The sequence below is a fragment of the Tenrec ecaudatus genome, chromosome 1 (genome assembly GCF_050624435.1).
Source record: "Tenrec ecaudatus isolate mTenEca1 chromosome 1, mTenEca1.hap1, whole genome shotgun sequence".
Taxonomy (NCBI): domain Eukaryota; kingdom Metazoa; phylum Chordata; class Mammalia; order Afrosoricida; family Tenrecidae; genus Tenrec; species Tenrec ecaudatus.
This window is the reverse complement of record NC_134530.1, coordinates 69,582,705-69,600,115: the sequence shown is the minus strand read 5'-3', so window position 1 is coordinate 69,600,115 and position 17,411 is coordinate 69,582,705. Positions and strand designations below refer to the sequence as shown.

The following is a 17,411-nucleotide window of genomic DNA, read 5'->3' as shown; positions in this document are numbered from 1 at the left end:
CTAAGATCGTTTCAAAATAAAAGCTTATTTTAAAAAGTTGGGAGGGGGGCAGCATGTCTTCCTTCCTGTTCTTTCTCTCTTGGATCACTCACTCTGGGGGAGGTCAGCTGCCATGTCATGGGGAGATGTGTGCAGCCTCATGGAAAGACCCATGTGTTGAGGGACTGAGGCCTTGGGCCAATAGCCATGGACATGACTCATCATGGAAATGGATCCTCCAGCCCCAGTCCAACCTTCAGATGACTACAGTCTTGACCGTAACTCTATGGGAGATTCTAAGGCAGAACCATCCAACTAAGTTGCTATTGAATTGATGGCCCCCAGTAATGGTGAAGGAATGAGTGTTTGTTGCTTTAAACCAATAGGTTTGGGGGCAATTTGCTACATCGCAATAGTTGTAATACAACTAATACATCTGCCTTCAACATTCAGCTAGGTCTTCATTTCCCTCAGAAAATCTTCTGGGTCCTGTGCTCCGCATTTGCTTGGGTTCCCACTACCATACTCCAGGAGATCACTGCTCCTCAGGTTCTGCATTGCCTGACTCCCCTCACCCTATACTAGGAGCTTTGGAGGCAGGGATCTTATCAGATTTACCCTTCGGCCTCTGCACCTGCCCTGGGGGAATAGGTGAGAGGGAGAAGGAAAGAGGTTTAGTCAATTCTGTAGACACAAACAGAACCAAGGGTGGAGCTGGCAGATGGGGCAGGCTCTTCACTCCTTTGGGGGATTGCGTTTTCCAAAGGTGGCTGCTTCAATATCTCCCATCCTACATGCTCTAGAATAAGTGACCTTACTATTCCTCCCATCTGAAAGTGGGGTGTGCGCCCCCTTCCCCTGAACCTGGGTGTGTGAGCGAGTAAGAGTTGATCAATACAGTATAGCAGGAGTGACAAATAAGTGATTTCCTAGGCTAAGGTATAAATGGGGATCCTGTGTCTGTCTCCCAGGCTAGAACAGTTGCCGTTGGAGCTCCAAACGGTCTCTGGGAAGTGCAGCTCTCTTGAGGCTGCTGTGTGATAAGGAAGCACAAGCCATGGAGAGCTGAGGTCTGAGGCTGCAGGCAGCATTGACCACCAGGCACATGCGTGAAAGAGCCTCCAGGAGATTCTAGCTCCCAGCCAGCCAGCCTTGCAAGCTGAGACCTCAGACCTCATGGGACAGACCTAGGTCATCCTCTGTGGCCCCATCTGAATTCCTGACCCTATAGATACCAGGGGCCCCCAAATGGTTGCTTTAAACTGCTAAGATTTGGGGTGATTTATTGCCCCCTCCACTGTTCCTTCAATAAACCGACTCCTTCACAAACCCTTCAGGAGCTGAGCTTAGTTCTTCAGGGAGAGAAAGCTGGTGCGTGTGTGTGTGTGTGCATACGTGTGTGTGTGTGTGTGTGTGTGTGTGTGTGTGTGTGTACAGTGGGGCACTGGAGGGGAGTCCTGAGTTGAGATCTTGACATTCACAGAGAAGGTAGTGCTCACTTCCTTGGCTGACTGCAACGGGCTGGACCTCTGACGGGGCTGTCAAGCTCAGGATCTGCTGCTTTTACCCCATCCTGACATGCCTCATGCCTTTCCCAGCCTCTCCTGTGCTTTTGGGGAGTCCTGATGGCACAGTGTTTACACATTAGGTCAACAGTTTGGAACCACCAGGCACTCTGCTAGAGAAAGATGCGGCTTTCTACTCCCATAAAGAGTTACAGTCACACACACACACACACACACACAAAAGAGTTACAGTCTCAGAAACCCACAGGGCCAGTTCTACCCTGTCCTATAGGGTCACTATGCGTCAGAATGGACTCAATGGCAGAGAGTTTGGTTTTTTGGTCTTTGCTCTTTGGAGGCTGATACCTAAGGGGTCACCCACTTCCCATCACCACAACTAGAGGACGGCGAGAAGCAGCTGGAGGACGTGCAGTGGGATCATGGGAGGAATCGTGGAAGAGAGCAGCATAGCTAGATGGCTATCTTTGGGACCTGGTAGGTGGCTTACCTGGCAGGCAGTTGGGCCAGTTGTTCCAGTTCCTGCTCCATATGCTCCTGTAACTCGCTGGGCCTCAGCAGGACCTGGCAGATGGGGCAGACGGGGGCCTGGCTGTCAAACAACGCAGCTGCCTTCTTCTTACCTGGTGAGGGAAGAACACAGATGCATCAACTGGGCTGGTCGCGGAGGGAGACCAAGGTCCCAATGCCCTGACCTAATTCTGCTGAACTCCCCGGCCTTCTTGGCCGGAGGAGGGATGAGAGAGAGGAGGGTCAGAGTCCGTGAGCACCACTCCTACGTGCAGCCCCAGAGGCTGTGGCCAGGAAAAGCGCCTCCCGAGCTAGCGGCCACTCTTGGAAATCTACCAGGACACAATCAGTGTTCTGTGCAATCAGACCTTGAGCACTTAATTTTACACTTGTTAGTGAAGAATCCCTTGGCTTAATCATCCCATCACCCAGGCTATCCAGTGCCCCCCCCTCTCCTTTTCCCACTGTTGGAGAAGAGAGAAACGAGGGAGCAAGTAGGCTCATTCAAGCAATTACCTCAGAAGTGTTTCCCGATATCTCTGAGCCTGGCGAGTGCAAAGAAGAGAGACAATGAATGACAACAGACCCAACCCTTGTCTTTGAGGTCCTCACAGTTGAGAGGGAAAGACTGAAAACAGCCCAGTGACTTCCAACGTCTCCCCAGGGTTCTGTCTTCAGCCTCTTACTTTTCACTCTGTGTGCTGGATTATTTTGTTCACTCTTAGACCCCCTAACTTCCACCCATGCCCTATTAATTCCAGAATCTCCATCTCAACCCCAGCTCCCTCCCCTGTTCTCTTAGCTCCTGATATCCAAATGCTTAGTCCATGGCCATATCCCACAAGAATGTGGAACTCAACAATTCAAAGTCGAGTTCTTCAACTTGTCCTCCTCCAAACCGGCTCCTTCTTCGCCAGGGCCCAGCAGTTAGTGACATCTTCATTCACTGGAGCCAGAAACCCGAGCTTCACCGTAGGCCCTTTCTCTTGCTTCACTCACCGCCTGCTCCGCCCTCATTGAGCCACAGGCCATGTTCATTCTGCTCTTCAGGATTCTGGGCTTCTACCTTCTCTTTGCTCAAATATCATTCCTTCTCATTTGGATAACCGCCTTAGTTTCTTGTGAGTCTTACTTATTCTGGGTTATTTATTTCCCTCCAAAATCGTGTAGCCCTAATACATGAGCATGGATGTGATGTTCGTTATGCTGACTTGGTGGCTAGTTGGGAGCCTGCATGTTATTCCAACGCTGTCATTGATGGTAACCTGAAAGTTCCATGCTGGAAAGAAGTCTGAAGACATTGCTTGGCGATACCCTGGGGACATTTATGTCCCCTTCAGGGCCATTTCTTCCACTCAGTGTTCCTCTAGCCTCTGTTTACAGGTGTGGGGTCCTGGAATCCTATTAATCTGAAAACATCGATGCCTACCCATGGACATTCTGTTTATAGAAAGGAGATCTTTAGATTGAGCTCAGAGCACCCCCCCCCCCACCCACACACCCGGTTCTTCCCACTGATGCCTACAGAGGGTCAAATTCAGAGATCAAGGCTATGTAGTGATGATGAAAATGCTTGCCTAGAAAGATTGTTAGATTAAATACAGACTTCTCAGTTAAATTAGAATTTCAGGTAGATAATGATTGTTTTTCTAGTATAAGTATATCCCAGATATTGCATGCTACATATTTATTAAAGATTCTCTCACTGTCATTGAGTCAATTTTGACTCATAGTGACCGTCTAGAACTGGGTCGAACAGCCCCTTGTGAGTTCCTGAGACTGTAATTTTTTACAGGAGCAGAAAGCCTAATTTTTCTTCCATGGAGCCATCGGTGGTTTTGAACGGCTGACCTTGCGACTAGCAGCCCCAGTGCATAACCACTACACCGCCAAGTTTTTATTTTTAAAGATTAGTCATTGTTTATCTGAAATTCAAATTTGATTGACGTCTTGTATTTCTGTTTGCTAACTCTAATTATCTAGGCCTGAGGAACTCTGCTCGGGCTGAGCACAAGAACCACCTCCTTTCAACATAAGACTTAGGATGTTCGCAACTCTCTTCGATACTCAAATTAAGTTGCCTGAGAGCTCAGAGGAGGGGCAATTCATTCTGAGTGCCATTGTGAGGACTGGCCAAAAGACATGGCTTAAACTATAGAAGTGAAATGTACATCATGCCTTGGAAATGTGTCCAGGCAGAGAATAGGCAGAAATGAGTGGATGGATGGATGGATGTGGGGTGAGTTCCCCGTGAGCAGGGACTGTCTTGTCCATCTGTAGGTCCACGATAGCAGGCCTGCTATAGTCCATATGCTCAGTGATGAAGTCAGAGAGAGAAGAGGAGGGGGAGCCGATGAGAGGCTGAAGAGCAGACTGTTAGGGGATCTTTACCATGGTGCTGGCTTGTCGGGGGCGGAGCTTAAGTGCTGGCTTGTCGGGGGCGGGGCTTAGGGGATCTTTACCATGGTGCTGGCTTGTCAGGGCGGAGCTTTGTGAGTGGCCCAGAGGGAGAGGTATGGCTCCAGCCTGTGGGGCTAGGTCTCTCGGAGGAGAAGAAGGGACCCTTCCCATCACCTCGGTGGCTGGATCTCAGGTGCCCAGAGGATGGCTGGAAGAGGAAAAGAGCTGATACCGCTTTGATGTGACTCTAAAGTCACTCAGTCGGAGGATCTCAGAGATGAATGAGACCAGAGACAGTCTTCAGGCCATTACTTTTTACAGGTAGGGGGACAGAGGTTTACAATGAGTCTGGGGTCCCTGGACTTGAGTTCATTTATTTATTCACTCAACAAACAATTATTGAGCAATTATTCTGTGTGATGGATTCTTCTCGGAGAAACTGAATGTTGGGGACAAAACACATTCTTGTCGTCTAGGAGATCACAAACTATCGGAAAAACCAAAAAAGGGACCCAGAGCTTCCAGTCAGTGTAGCTCTGGCCCAGGAAGCGCTGGAGGCTTGAGCAGGCTCTGTAGGAGGGCAGAGGGGCCTCAGGATGCCCTGGGAGGTGGTGCTCCCAGGAAGGCAGGAGGACGAGTGGGGGAGCGTTGTAAAGGCTGTTCAATCAAGTCCTTCAGGCAAGGTTGGTGTTGAGGGGACGTGGTAAGAGAGGAGCCAGGAGGAGGCGCGGGGCCTGAGCTGAGATGCCAACATCAGGTCCAAAGCTTCCTCTAGCCTTGGAAGTGTAGTGGTTGCAAGATGGGCTGCGATCCACAAGGTCCGAAGTTTGAAGCCACCGGCTGCTCTTCGGGAGAAAGATGGGCTTTCTGCCCCCACGTTCATAAAGAGTTATGGTCTCGGAAACCCTCCGGGGCAGTTCTACTCTGTCCTACAAGGTCACCACCAGTCGGCATTGAGTTGATGGCAGGGATTTTTTTTCCCCCTGGTTCCGCTTCCTGTAGTCTGGAACACCCAGTCTGGTGCGTGGAGCCCCCTGGAGCTGTCAGGCCTCTGAGCTGGGGCCAGGAGTCAGTATTTCCCTTTGCTTATTCTCAGTGCTGCGGCTTTACCACCACAAGGTGCTTCGATGTTTCTGAGCTGGGCCTCAGTTTCCTTATCAGGACAAAGAGCCCTCGTCCTGGCTCTGAGCTTCAGGAATAGCACTGGCAAAGATTAGCAGACGGACCCCCTCGCCCTGTGCCCTTCACTTTTGCCCCACTTTTTTCAGGGGCTAGAGTGGCAGGTGGTGGCATGGCCACAGTCCCCTGCTTCCCCTCCCCCGCTGTGTTCCCTATAATTTTATATTGAGACCTGTGGTCATGACGTGGGTTTTACTGCACTAACGACATGGCCTGCCCAGGTTTAATGATAAAATCCATACTCTGGCCCTGGGCCTGCTCCTCGTTTGCATAATTCCCAGAATACAGCTCCCTGAAGCTTTTGACCTCGGCCATTACAGTGGTCATAAAATGGGCCATAAACCTGCTGGGGACGGCCAGGAGTAGGGGGCCGTGGTCTTGCTGGGGTGGGAATGAAGCCCTCAGCCCCTGCTCCTCCTAGGCCTGGGAGGAGACGTCCTCTGGCTCTTCCTTCCCACAAGCCTCGCATGCTGACCTTCATCTCAGGCTGGAGAGGCCTCCAGCAAGCTTCAGGCCAACTGCCCATTTGATGCAGGGAAGCTTGTGCCAACCCAGCTGACCGCACAGCAGGGGAAAGAGCGCTCAGAACTCAGAGGCAGGCAGGCATCTCTTCCTTGAGGACCAGCCCCCCCCCCTGCCAGACCCGCCACCCCCACAGCTGGCCCAGGTCTTCGGCTACAGGTGGCTTTGGGGCTCCGAAGCCCTGGCTGAACCCTGGCCCAGCTAGCTCCCCAGGGAGGTCAGTCGCCAGCCCGAGCAGCATAGTGGGGAGACGAGGAAGCCCGCGGGGATGGGGACAGGGACTGGGACCGGCTGTCAGTGCTAAAGATGATGAATGGGGAGGTGAGGCGGGAGGCCCAGTGTTATCGGCAGCGGATGGCGGGTGCGGGCGCACGCCGCTCCTGCTAATCCCCGGGCGCTGCCTCAGCCCTTGCACTGATAACGAGGAAATGGGACTGACAACAATTTTTAGCTGAGAGATTCTTCACCAAAATGCCAGGCGGCCGGAGGTCTGACAGCGCCTGATTGAGTGTGTGAGTGTGTGTGGGGGGGGACGCCCGCGGCCCCCTCCCCTACCATGCAAAAGATGGATCGCTCATTCCGCCTCCCGTCCACATTGATTACACACCTCCCTCCCTGCCACCCCGCCTGCCACCTCCCCTATTATGCCCGCTGCAGCCATCCCCGATGCCGCCGAGGGGGCCCTGACCCTCTGCCTTACCCCAGGTGACCAGCCTCCAGAAGCTGAGAGTTGGTGGTGGAAAGTCAAGACCTGACATCAAGCTCTAGCCTGGAGCTCCCCAGGGGCATGACCTGGAGAAGGTTCCTTTCTGGGTCTTGAGCTGCTAGAGTACCATCTCCTACAGGGAGCACTGAGGAGGTCCAGGGTGCTGAGTAGAGAGTGAGGTGGAGGCAAGGCAGCCCCCAGGCTCACCTGGGCCAGGCTCCTCCAACCTTGGAAAGGGCCGCAGCTACCTGGGGTCCAGATCAGCCCTCTGCTGCCCCCCTCTGTTAGGATTGCTGACCACCGGGAACAGGCTGGTCCCTGCAACTCAAGGGCCCGCCCAGGGGCTCCTTCTCCGCCATCTTCACCGAACAGCCTCATGGACACACGGTGGAGGAGGGTCTCATTCAAGAGGGAACCCCCCTCCCCTCCCCAGCCCATCTCAGATCCTGCAACTACCCCCACCTAACGGCTTCTTTGGTTTGGTCCTGGTTCTGTTGTCTGTGGGTTCCGTTGCTCATCTGAGCAGCAAATCCTAATCTGTTATTATTTTTTCTCTCCAGACCACAAAAGGCAGGGCTGTCTGTCTGCTGAGTGACGAAGAATGGGGAAGGTTACAATAAGAATGACTCTAATGATAGATGGCAATGAAGTCTGGGACTTTTCAGAGGATGTGTAGATGTGTGTGTGTGTGTGTGTGTGTGTGTGTCCTAGCTCTCCACTCCCCTCACTAACAGAAGGGCTTCCATTTCCTAGTGACCCAAACCTAGGGTGGGCTCCAAGCAGAATTCAACAGAATTGCCTTTTACGACTACGTGACCTTGGGCAAATCACTTAACATTTCTAAACTTCAGTTTCCATTTGAGTGAAATGGAGGTAATAATATCTAACTCCCAGCTAGGGCTTTTGTGAGAATCCAATTAAGTCAGGATTGTGGAAGTTCTGTGAAGATCCAATTAAGCCAGGGCTGTGTACCATCTCTAGTAAGACACTGGCACAAGGATCTACCTGGTCTCTCCCCTGTCTGGACATCAGCACCGCCTTGCAATGTGTCTAGGCTTCTCCAGGCTCATGATCATTTGCCCTTCAGCACCCACCCGGTCCCTCCACTTCCCAGGGGGTTCCTTCCTCCTCTCCACCCAGACCCATATGCCCGCTTAGTAGTTTGTATGTCGACATATCCATTCCACTATCCACCAGCAATTTATCCTTTATCTGTCCGGTAGTAATTACAGGTTAACGGATTACTTGTATATGGCCTTCCAGCTATGGATTTGTATCCACTAAAGGATTGAGTGGGACTATGCAAATAAGGTGCTTGCGGTCCAACAAGGGGATTGGACAGCTTGCTAATAATGCAAGTAAGGTGCAAGGCACTTTTGTGGGGGGTGGGACCATGCAAATAAGGTGTACGGAACCCTCATGAAGGGATGGTCAGGTTTGCCATTCTGTCAAGCTTAAAATGAGCCATCCCAGAGGCAGAAGGTGGGGAACTTAATTAGCACCGAGAAGCGCTGGGGACAGAGTGAATCATCTGAACCGAGGGTCTAAGCTGAGAGGAGCTGTAACACTGGAGCCAGCACAAGGCAGCAGCAGCAGCAGAGAGATCGTGGCAGCAGAACCAGGAGACTGGCATCAGACCGTGCATTGGGCTCTCTGGCTTACGGAGTGAGGCAGCTACAGTGGGAATGCCAACACAGCGAGCAAGAGAGCTCAGAGCTCTTGGACAGGAGGCTTCCTGGCAAAATGGTGTGCCCCGGGCACTTAGCGGAGGAGCTAATGAGCTTTGTAACACTTGCCTGAGCAGGACAGAGGCCAAGTAGAGGCGCTGAGAACCAGAGAGAAGCTTGCTTGTAGGCATGGTTGAGAAGCTAGACTGACCAGATGACTATATTCGGAGTCATTTTTGATCCTGAAATGTAATCTGTTACTTCCCTAGAAAACCCCAAAACTGTATGGTTGGCAAGTTTTCTTGTTGCCGTTGCGACTAATTATTGAACCCAGCAGAGAAGTTAGAGCCCCGACGCGGTTGTGGGCCGCTAACTGCAAGGTCAGCAGTTCAAAACCACCCGTCACTCTGAGGGAGAGAGACAACCTACAGGAGCAGTTCTACCCTGTTGTATAAGGTCGCTGTGATCGGTACTGCCTCGGTGACAGCGAGTTTCTGGAGCAGAGAAGCAGGGAGGGAGATGGCTGCCAGAATGAATAAAAAGTGGGGGATGGACCTCCCACTCACAGCAATCCGCCTTGGGCTGTTAATGCTGATATGACTCTCCTCCCCACTTCGTGAGGTTAGATGAGTAGACCCCACACCCCCCACTCCGTTTTTACAAAAATAAAAATAACAGAGACGTTTTACTGAGGGCCTTTCTACGTCAGGCTGTAGGTTTAGGCTGTACATACCTGACGCCCTTACCTCCTTACCATGTGAGTTACCGGTGCGCATCATCATGATCTGAAGCCGGGCTCAGAAAATGCAGTGGCAGAGCTGGGAAGCTCAGAGCAGAGACACAAACCCAGGTGTCTTAACTACTGGACAAGACCCATCGGCCCGCTCAGCAACCCATCGAGGTAACGATTCAATGATAGCCAACAGAGGTCTGCTGGGGGCCACCTACGGACCTGATGGAGTGCGAGTGTCATCCCTGAGGGGCTAAGAAGGGCACAATGGCTGCCCCCAAGGGGCTTAGGACCTCACTAGGGACCGAGGCAATGGACAAATGCCACAAGAATGACCTTAGGAAAAACAAGTACATGGAACTGTAGGAGGGGAAACACGTGACAGTGGAGCAAAGGCTGGAAGGAGGAGCGGGAATCAATGAGGCGCACACTGGGGGCAAGTCCTGTAGTTTGAAGGCGCAGAGAGGACAGAGCCTATGTGGGGCTTGAAGTGGCCGGTGTGGAAGGCTGAGGAGCGCCAGAGAACTGAGCTACGGCTTTTCGTCCACACTAATGATTGCTTTTTCTTTCATGCCAACAGCAAGAAGCATTGGAAGGCTTTGAGCAGAGTAGGGGCATATTCGACTTACATTTAAAAAGATCATTCTAACTCCAAGGTAGAGAGAGGTCTAGAGCAGTGCAGAGGGCGGTTTAGGAGGGCAACTCAGGCGAGAGCAGATAGGACCTGCTCTGGGGTGCTGATGAGGACAAGGAAGGAAGCAGGTCCATTGGGCCTGGGGTGGAAGGACAGCCAGGCGCCAGGACGACTCTAAGAGCCGCTTCGAGAGGGTGAATCCCTTTGCTGGCTCCTGGAACTAAGAGCCGGAGGAGCAGCCAGTAGCAGGCTGGGGAAGGAAGAGTGTTGACAGTGCTCAGTGGAACGATGCTGAGAAGGAAGGCCTGGAACGAGAGGCAGTGATAGAACTGGGAGACGTTGACATGTAGGTCAAGGTGGAGGCTCACCAGGATAGCTTTTGTGCCTAAAACAATGTCTGGAAGATGGGAAAGATGTTCCACGAGTAGTTACGGAATGGGCGAGTGTAAACCGAGGGAGAAGAAGGCTGGGCCAGAGGCCTCAGTAACTCCAACAGGCGGTGGTTGTTCAGCACCGCTGAGTCGGTTCTGACCCACAGCCACCTTATGCACCACCGAAGGAACCATTGCCCGGCCCTGCAGCAGCCTCACACTCCTTCCTGAGCTTGAGCCCACTGTCGCGGCCACTGTGCCCGTCCATCTCGTTGAGGGCTGCCCCTCGACGTTACCAAACATGACGTCCTTCTCTGGCGACTGGTATCTCCTGACAAACATGTGCAACGCGTCCTGACAACGTGTCCTCCAACGGGCAGGGGGAGTTAAATAAGCAAGAACAAAGAAAAGATAGCCAAGAGGTGGGATGAAGATCAGGGAAGTGTGATATCAAAACCCAGAGGGGGAAGTTCCAAGGAGGGGTCACACAGAGGGTCAAGTGCAGCGGAGAGGTCAAGAACATAAGACATAAGATGTGCCCCACCCACCCTATCCATAATACAACCACTTACCCCCCATCACTCCATCCATCCATCATGCAGCCCACCTAGTTCCTCATCTGCTTAGCCCTCTCTGCACTCACCCCCCCTCTTCTCTGACCTCCAGAAGGCCATGATTGGCGTTTCTGCTGAGTATGGGGCAGGAAGAGTTAACATGCTGACAGGCGGCATTTTTTACCTTCAGTCAATATGAACAAGGCCCCAAGACTATGATTCCAAACATCTGGATTTCATCAATATGTGATCTGTCATCGCATATTGGCATTCCCCAGTCCCCGTGCCAGAGCCACGCGGCTGGTTTTATTAATACGTCAAATACATTATCCGTGTAATACACTTGTCTGGCTGGGGCCTCCCGCTGGGGCGGGGCGGCGGATTTGAATGTATGATGAATCAGTTTGCATTACATGTTCGTAAGTCATCATTTGTCAGGATTAATAGGCATCCCTGGTCGAGGAGGTGCGGGTGGAGCAGGCAGGGGAGAGATGTGTGTTTAGCTGTGGCCCATTCTGATCTGCTGATGCCCAGGGATGCCCTGCACACAGCTGCGCCCGGGCCTGCCCAGGCGGCAGAGCAGAGGTCCATGCTCAAGGGCAAAGGTGGCAGCTCCAGTGGTTCCAGAGCCTTGGAACAGTTGTCTTTACTTTGGGTTTGCGGACAACAAGGCAAGAGCCAGCTGCACAAGCTGCGCTTTCACGCCCTCGGGCGCCACTGGGACTGGCTTCTCTCTTCAGGAGGCCTTCCTTGTCGATGGAGCCTGCCTTAGGTGACACCTGTGTCCCCAGAGCCCCCGTGGCACAACTATGGCCCCGTGGCACAACTATTTCTAAGGAGCCCACGTGGTGCTGTGGTGAAGTTGCTCTACTGCTCTGCAGCGGTGGCAGGCCGGCCCCGTCAGGCAGGAAAGACTGCCGCCTGCCTGGGAAACCCGAGGGAGAAGTTCCACTCTGTCCCATAAGGGTGCTGGGAGCTGGAATTGATGTGATAGCAAGGAATTTTGGTAGCACCTTTTTTTGTTTTTAATTCAAAAATTTAAGTTTTATTGGCATATAATTCACATATCATACAGCTCAGTGTTGACGTGTATTAAAGAGAGTTGTGCATCATCACCCCAATCAATGTGAGAACCTTTTCTTCATTCTCGTACCTCTTATCAGCTGCCTGCGTCCCGCCAAGCTCCCGCATAGCCCTAGGAAACTATTTATCTAGTTGCTGTCTCTGTAGATTGACCTATCCTGAGTTTCATATCAAGAAAATCATTCAAGTTAAAAAAAAGGATGAGCTAATAAAACAAACAAAGCATAGCAAGAATCTCAATCCCCAAACAGCTGAATGTAATAAACATTAGAACAAGTTGAAAATGGGTTAAAAAACAAAACATGGTAAGATGTTCAATTTACCCCGACTTGTCTATCAGTAGGAATCCACATTACAAAGCGCTCTGTCTGGGGGCAAGACTATTGGTCTCCTTGGTCAATGGACCTGGGGACTCAATGGGGACAGTTCATGTAGATGGCTTTGGGGCTAGCCCTGTCATTCAGAGTCTTCTGCAGGCCAGGTTAGCGCCCTCTTTAGGCACGGATGGATTTATTCATTGCTACACCCCTGGCTGGGGAGTGGTTACACATTGGGCTGCTAACTCTCAGGTCAGCAGTTGAAAACCACCAGCCACTCTGCTGGAGAAAGACTGGGCTTTCGATGTCCGTAAAGAGCTACAGTCTGGGAAACTTACAGGACAGCTCTACTCTGTTCCATAGAGTCGCTGTGGTTGGCACTGACTCCATGGCAGTGAGTTTGGTTTGGTTTTTAGCCCAAAGTAAGAGAGCAGCCACTGTAATAGCCCTTGAATGAATGAATGATTATTGGTCTTGCTAAGTCTCCCAAAGACTCAGGCCTTAGCTGGGAGGCACCTAGAGTTATTCGTTGGCTCCTTGCCCCCAGCCTGGCCATCGTCTAGTCTAGCCGTCTATTCCTGCTATATACATGGTTTCTTCACTTGTTGCTTTTCTCTCCGTTAGACATTAGCAGACCCCTCACACAGCACCGGGTTCCTGATGTTCGACCCATAGTCAGATATAACGCACAGGGTGACACACTCGCCGTACCCACTGCCTTTGTTATTTTCCTTTCTCCTCCATCCCACCCGCAGAAGCTCAGATTGGCACTGCCCGCTCCCATGGCTTCCTGTAGCTCCAGGCCCTTGTGAAGTACCTGCCCGGTTAGTGCTCCCAACCCCACTGTGATGGATACTACTGAATGCATCTCTATAGTCCCAGAATGGCTGGGTGAAGCCAGGCATGGCTCTTAGGCAGCAAACATTTGCAAGACAGCTTGGGTGGAGGTCAACCCATGGCAGGTTTGAGCTCAGACTTGGGTTTGGGCTGGGACCAAGGGCTCTGAGCCAAACACAAACCCCACCCCGAGTCGTGGGCATGAAACCTGAACTCTTGGCTCCATGTGCCTTGGTTCCAGACAAGTGGCTGCTGGAGCTGCTGTTCAGGGGCTGGGGGGCTCCTGGGGTGGCAGCTATGTCATATCTCCAGCCTTGGTTGTCCCTCGCGTGACGCAGCTCCCTTCTCTTCTGGAGCTGACAGTCATGTCCCCCTCTCTCTCAGCTAATATTTTGCAGACAGCTCCCTGGGCTAGGCCGGGCCAGTGATGGGTGGGACAGGTAGAACCTCCCAGAGTTCCCTGGGGTTACAAACCACAGAAAAGGGCATAAGCCAGGAAAGTGCCCAAGGGCAGACAAGCATGAGTATCCTCGGTCACGTCTGGACACACCCATGTGCATGCTGCCATTGGCATGTGCAGGTCTTCTCAGGAGACTTCTTCACACTTGAGAGGTTTCTTCTCCTGAGCCCTGGTGCCGTAGTGGCAGTGCGTTGGGCTGCTAACCGCAAGGTGGGCAGTTCGAAGCCACCAGCTGCTCCCCAGGAGGAAGAGGGAGCTTTCTAGTCCTGTAAAGAGTTGCGGTCTCAGAAACCCTCAGGGACATTCTACCCTGTTCAATAGGGTCGCCACGAGTCAGAATCAACTTGATGGCAGTGCGTTTGTTTGGTTTGGGTTTCTAGAGTACCGGCCAGCGTCGGCTGAGCATACTGGCACGCTCTCCCCAGAAGGCCTGCACAGTTCACCCTCTCCCCGTGCCTCCCCGGCCAATGCAGACTGCGCTGTTTAAAGTAAAGTAAATCCAAGTGTGCTCTACCTCCTGCTGGCTCTGACTATGGGCTTATAAAAATTAAGCGGGAACCTCCACAGCTGTGGGCAGTAAATCCTGAACTGCTAAGGAGGGCCCTGTTACCTGCTTTCTAGGCCCATGGGTACAACTGGGGCACTGGTCACAAAGTGCCTGTGGTGCGGGCGGGGCTGGGCGGGCAGTCGGCCAGGTGCTGGACCTCAGGCCCTGTGTGCCCGGCCCAGGCCAGCTGTCTCCCACAGGCCTGGGGGAAGGAGCACCCCAGATCCCCTGGGAGTGAGGCCGGCCTGGGAGAGCGGGAGAGAGGGCTGGGGTGGGGGAGTGAGCTAGACTGCGCTGTGCTGGCTGAGGGAAGCCCTCGCATCTGGAGATCAATTAGCATCAATTACTGACTTCATTTAATTGTCGTCCAAGATGAATTTGTCATTTTTAGCTGGGAATTAATGGGAGACCTTCACCTCTCCCTGGCAGCAGTCGAGGAGCCAACAGCGGTCACCTCAGCCTCCTCTGAGCCCTGGATCCTGCGTGGCGCTGGGCCCCAGGTTGGGGTAGCAGCTAGTGGGGGTCTGCTCCCCCGGGGGGCAGTGGGGGTAAGCTCTGACCTGCCCAGGGCCAACCAGCCAGGCCCACTGCAGCTCAGGGCGGAGGTGAGGGCCTGGGGTCTCGAAGGCAGTCCTCTCACAGCCTCTGATTTCAGCTCTAGCCAGAAATTAATTTGCTGGGCTGAGCATGTTTACCTTTTCCCAGCACAGGCGAGACAGTAAACAGCGGACCGGCGGCTGAAATTGAATTGATAACTGCATCAACGTGCCAGATAACGCCTAAAATAATACGCCGATAAGGAAATTCGATTTGATTTGCTGCTGCGCATCAGATTGGCCCCATCTGTAGCTGCCTGTAATCATTTCCAATTGCGTTGGGAAACCTTATTTGTCCTTAAATATTTCTGTCATTTTTCATTGCTGGCGACAGATCCTTGGGCAGGTGGCAGGGGTGCGCTGCCTCTGTGGGCGAGGGGCGGTGGCCCCAGGAGGAGGGGTGCTTCGGACTGGAGGGCAGGAGGCGGGGGCAGGCAGCCGGGGCGGTGACAGCTGTTCCTCCAATCAATCACACTGTCGACAGGGAGGGACGACTGGCTGGCAGAAATTGAGTTTGCCTCACAGGGGACGATTGAGCAAATTAATAGCCCATTAGCCAAGCAGTGACCTGAGAAATGAAGGTGCAGGGGTCCCCGCTCACTCCGGCCTGCTGGGGTCGGGCAGGGCCCGGGCCAGGGCCAGGGGCAGGCAGAACTTGGGCGGGGGTGGGAAGAGGAGGGATGGCCACATGGATGAGCCGGGAATATGTGTGTGGGGGTGGGGTGGAGAGTACCTCCTGCCAGAGGAGAGACATCCAGTTGGGGGAGGCAGGTGAAAGGGTGGACAGACCTAGGAGACAGGCTGGGGATGGAGGGAATGGGGCTGAGGTGGCCCTATACCCCTGCCATCTTCCCATCATGCCGCCTGGGGCAGAAGACCATGCGGATACACTTCTCTCTCTCCTCGGTGGTCTTTAGCTCTGGTACCGCCGGCCCCTGACTATGGGCAATCCCTGACACGCTGCCCGGTCCTGTGCCATCCTCAGAAAGGGCCGTGGGCAGGACTGCTGTAATCTCAAAGTTTGGTTTTCAGTGGCTGACTTTGGGCAGGAGAGTCTCTGGGCCTTTCTTCCTAATCCCTCTTAGTTCACAAGCTCAGCTGAGCTGGTGTTCAACCTCATGGCAACATGAAACCCACCACCACCAATCTACTGCGCCATGGCCGGGACATGGACACAGATCTCCCGCATGGAAGGCAAGAATTCTCCACTCGCAGTCTCTGGGCACTCCCTTTGCGCCCTCAGTTCACCCCCCAGCCTAATCCCGGGGGCCCGCACTTTCCTGGTGTCCTCTCCAGTGGAAGTGGTTTATTTTCCCTAAGCCAGGTCCCACGAGTCAGGAGATGGGCTGGTATCTGTTGCACCCTCCACAGATGCTTCCAGATTATTGTCCATCACCCTCTTGGGCTCACAAAGACTCAAGTACCACCTGCCACACTACCTGGTCACTGTCATCTCATACCTTCCCCATCCACCAAGGACCTTGCTGCCCTGACCTCCTCACCCCTCAACATCCCTCGTCCTTCCCTTCTTCCTGGAAGACCTTGTCACCCACCTAAATTGCTCTGGGACGGGACTCTTCCTTCCATGCACCCACTTTACAGACCCCCCCTCTACCCTGCTCCCATCTCCTCAGCCACTGTGTATCTATGGCTTCTAGCCGGCTCCCATACTGCATCGCGACACCCTCTTTCAGACACACCCAACCTCTTTACTCCCTCTGGCTCCCCCATAGTCCAACGCTTCTCCTTTGCGAGCAGCTGGGGGAAATGAGAAAACCACAAAGACATGTCCACATGTCCGGTTTCCAGTGTCAGCGCACCGAGTGCTCCAGGCGCACGCCCTCCATCAGGTCTGCATCTCCTTTCCCACAGAGACAATCCGACACGATTTTCATCATCTTGAACCCCTGTCTCCACCTTCTGCTCTCCTCTCTCTTACTAGGTGGCCCTGTTTCTTACTTTCACGTAGAAAGGTGTGAAGTCTTTGGCATGGGTTCCTGTAGCTTCCAGATCCCCGATCACCTCCTTTCTCCAGAGCTCCACTCCTGATCCAGCTTACTCCCTTCTCCTGGGCTTGGAATCCTATCCCCACTTGCTTTTCCTTGGAAAGCTATGATGGCCACCCCCCAACCCCCCGACCTCCTTCCTGCCTCCTTTTATTTCCTTCCATCAGCATACGCATGTTTCGTATTTACAGCATGTTACATGCTACAACAACATCATTAGTGACCGATCATGCTCGATAAAGGGCAATGAAACAGGAAGGTCCTCAACAAAATGAGCTGACACAGTGGCAGGAATGATGGGCTCCGACATCGATAAGAACAATCGTGAGGGCGGCACAGGACCAGGAAGGGTTTCGATCTGTCGAACAGAGGGTCACTGCGAGCTGGAACCGACTCGTCAGAGCCTAACAACAACAATGACAACAACAACAACAATATACAAGTGTATAAGCATACAGTGAAATCGACATCCTCTGGGGTTTATGGTCTAATTAGAAAAAAATCCAATGAAATAATGATGCAAACAGTAACGTAGTTGCATCGTGTTCAGGGGAGGCACACAGCGCGATGGAGCCTGTACGGTGAGGGTCTGCCCAGCTCGAGTTTGCCCTTGAGGAAGACACACGTTGAGATGCGGCCGATGCGTAGGAGTTGGATAGAAGCAGAGGAAAGGAACTGATCCTATCGATCAAAACACTTACCTCGTGCCAAGCGCTGGCCTATGTGATTCTCTGTTCACTCCTGTCCCTCGCCCGTGGCTACCTGGTAAGTGGCGGCGCTCAGCCCAGGC

At 52.9% G+C, this 17,411-nt stretch overlaps 1 protein-coding gene across 2 annotated transcripts in view; it reads right to left on the bottom strand.

The window, feature by feature from the left end:
* The window catches only part of RNF220 (ring finger protein 220), a 264,994-nt gene that overhangs the window by 33,597 nt on the left and 213,986 nt on the right, over window positions 1–17,411 (bottom strand). For both annotated transcript variants that reach the window (XM_075555314.1, XM_075555322.1), the window contains exon 2: window positions 1,993–2,125. In XM_075555314.1, the coding sequence (XP_075411429.1) occupies window positions 1,993–2,125 (133 nt within the window). The remainder of the gene's footprint in view (window positions 1–1,992; window positions 2,126–17,411) is intronic.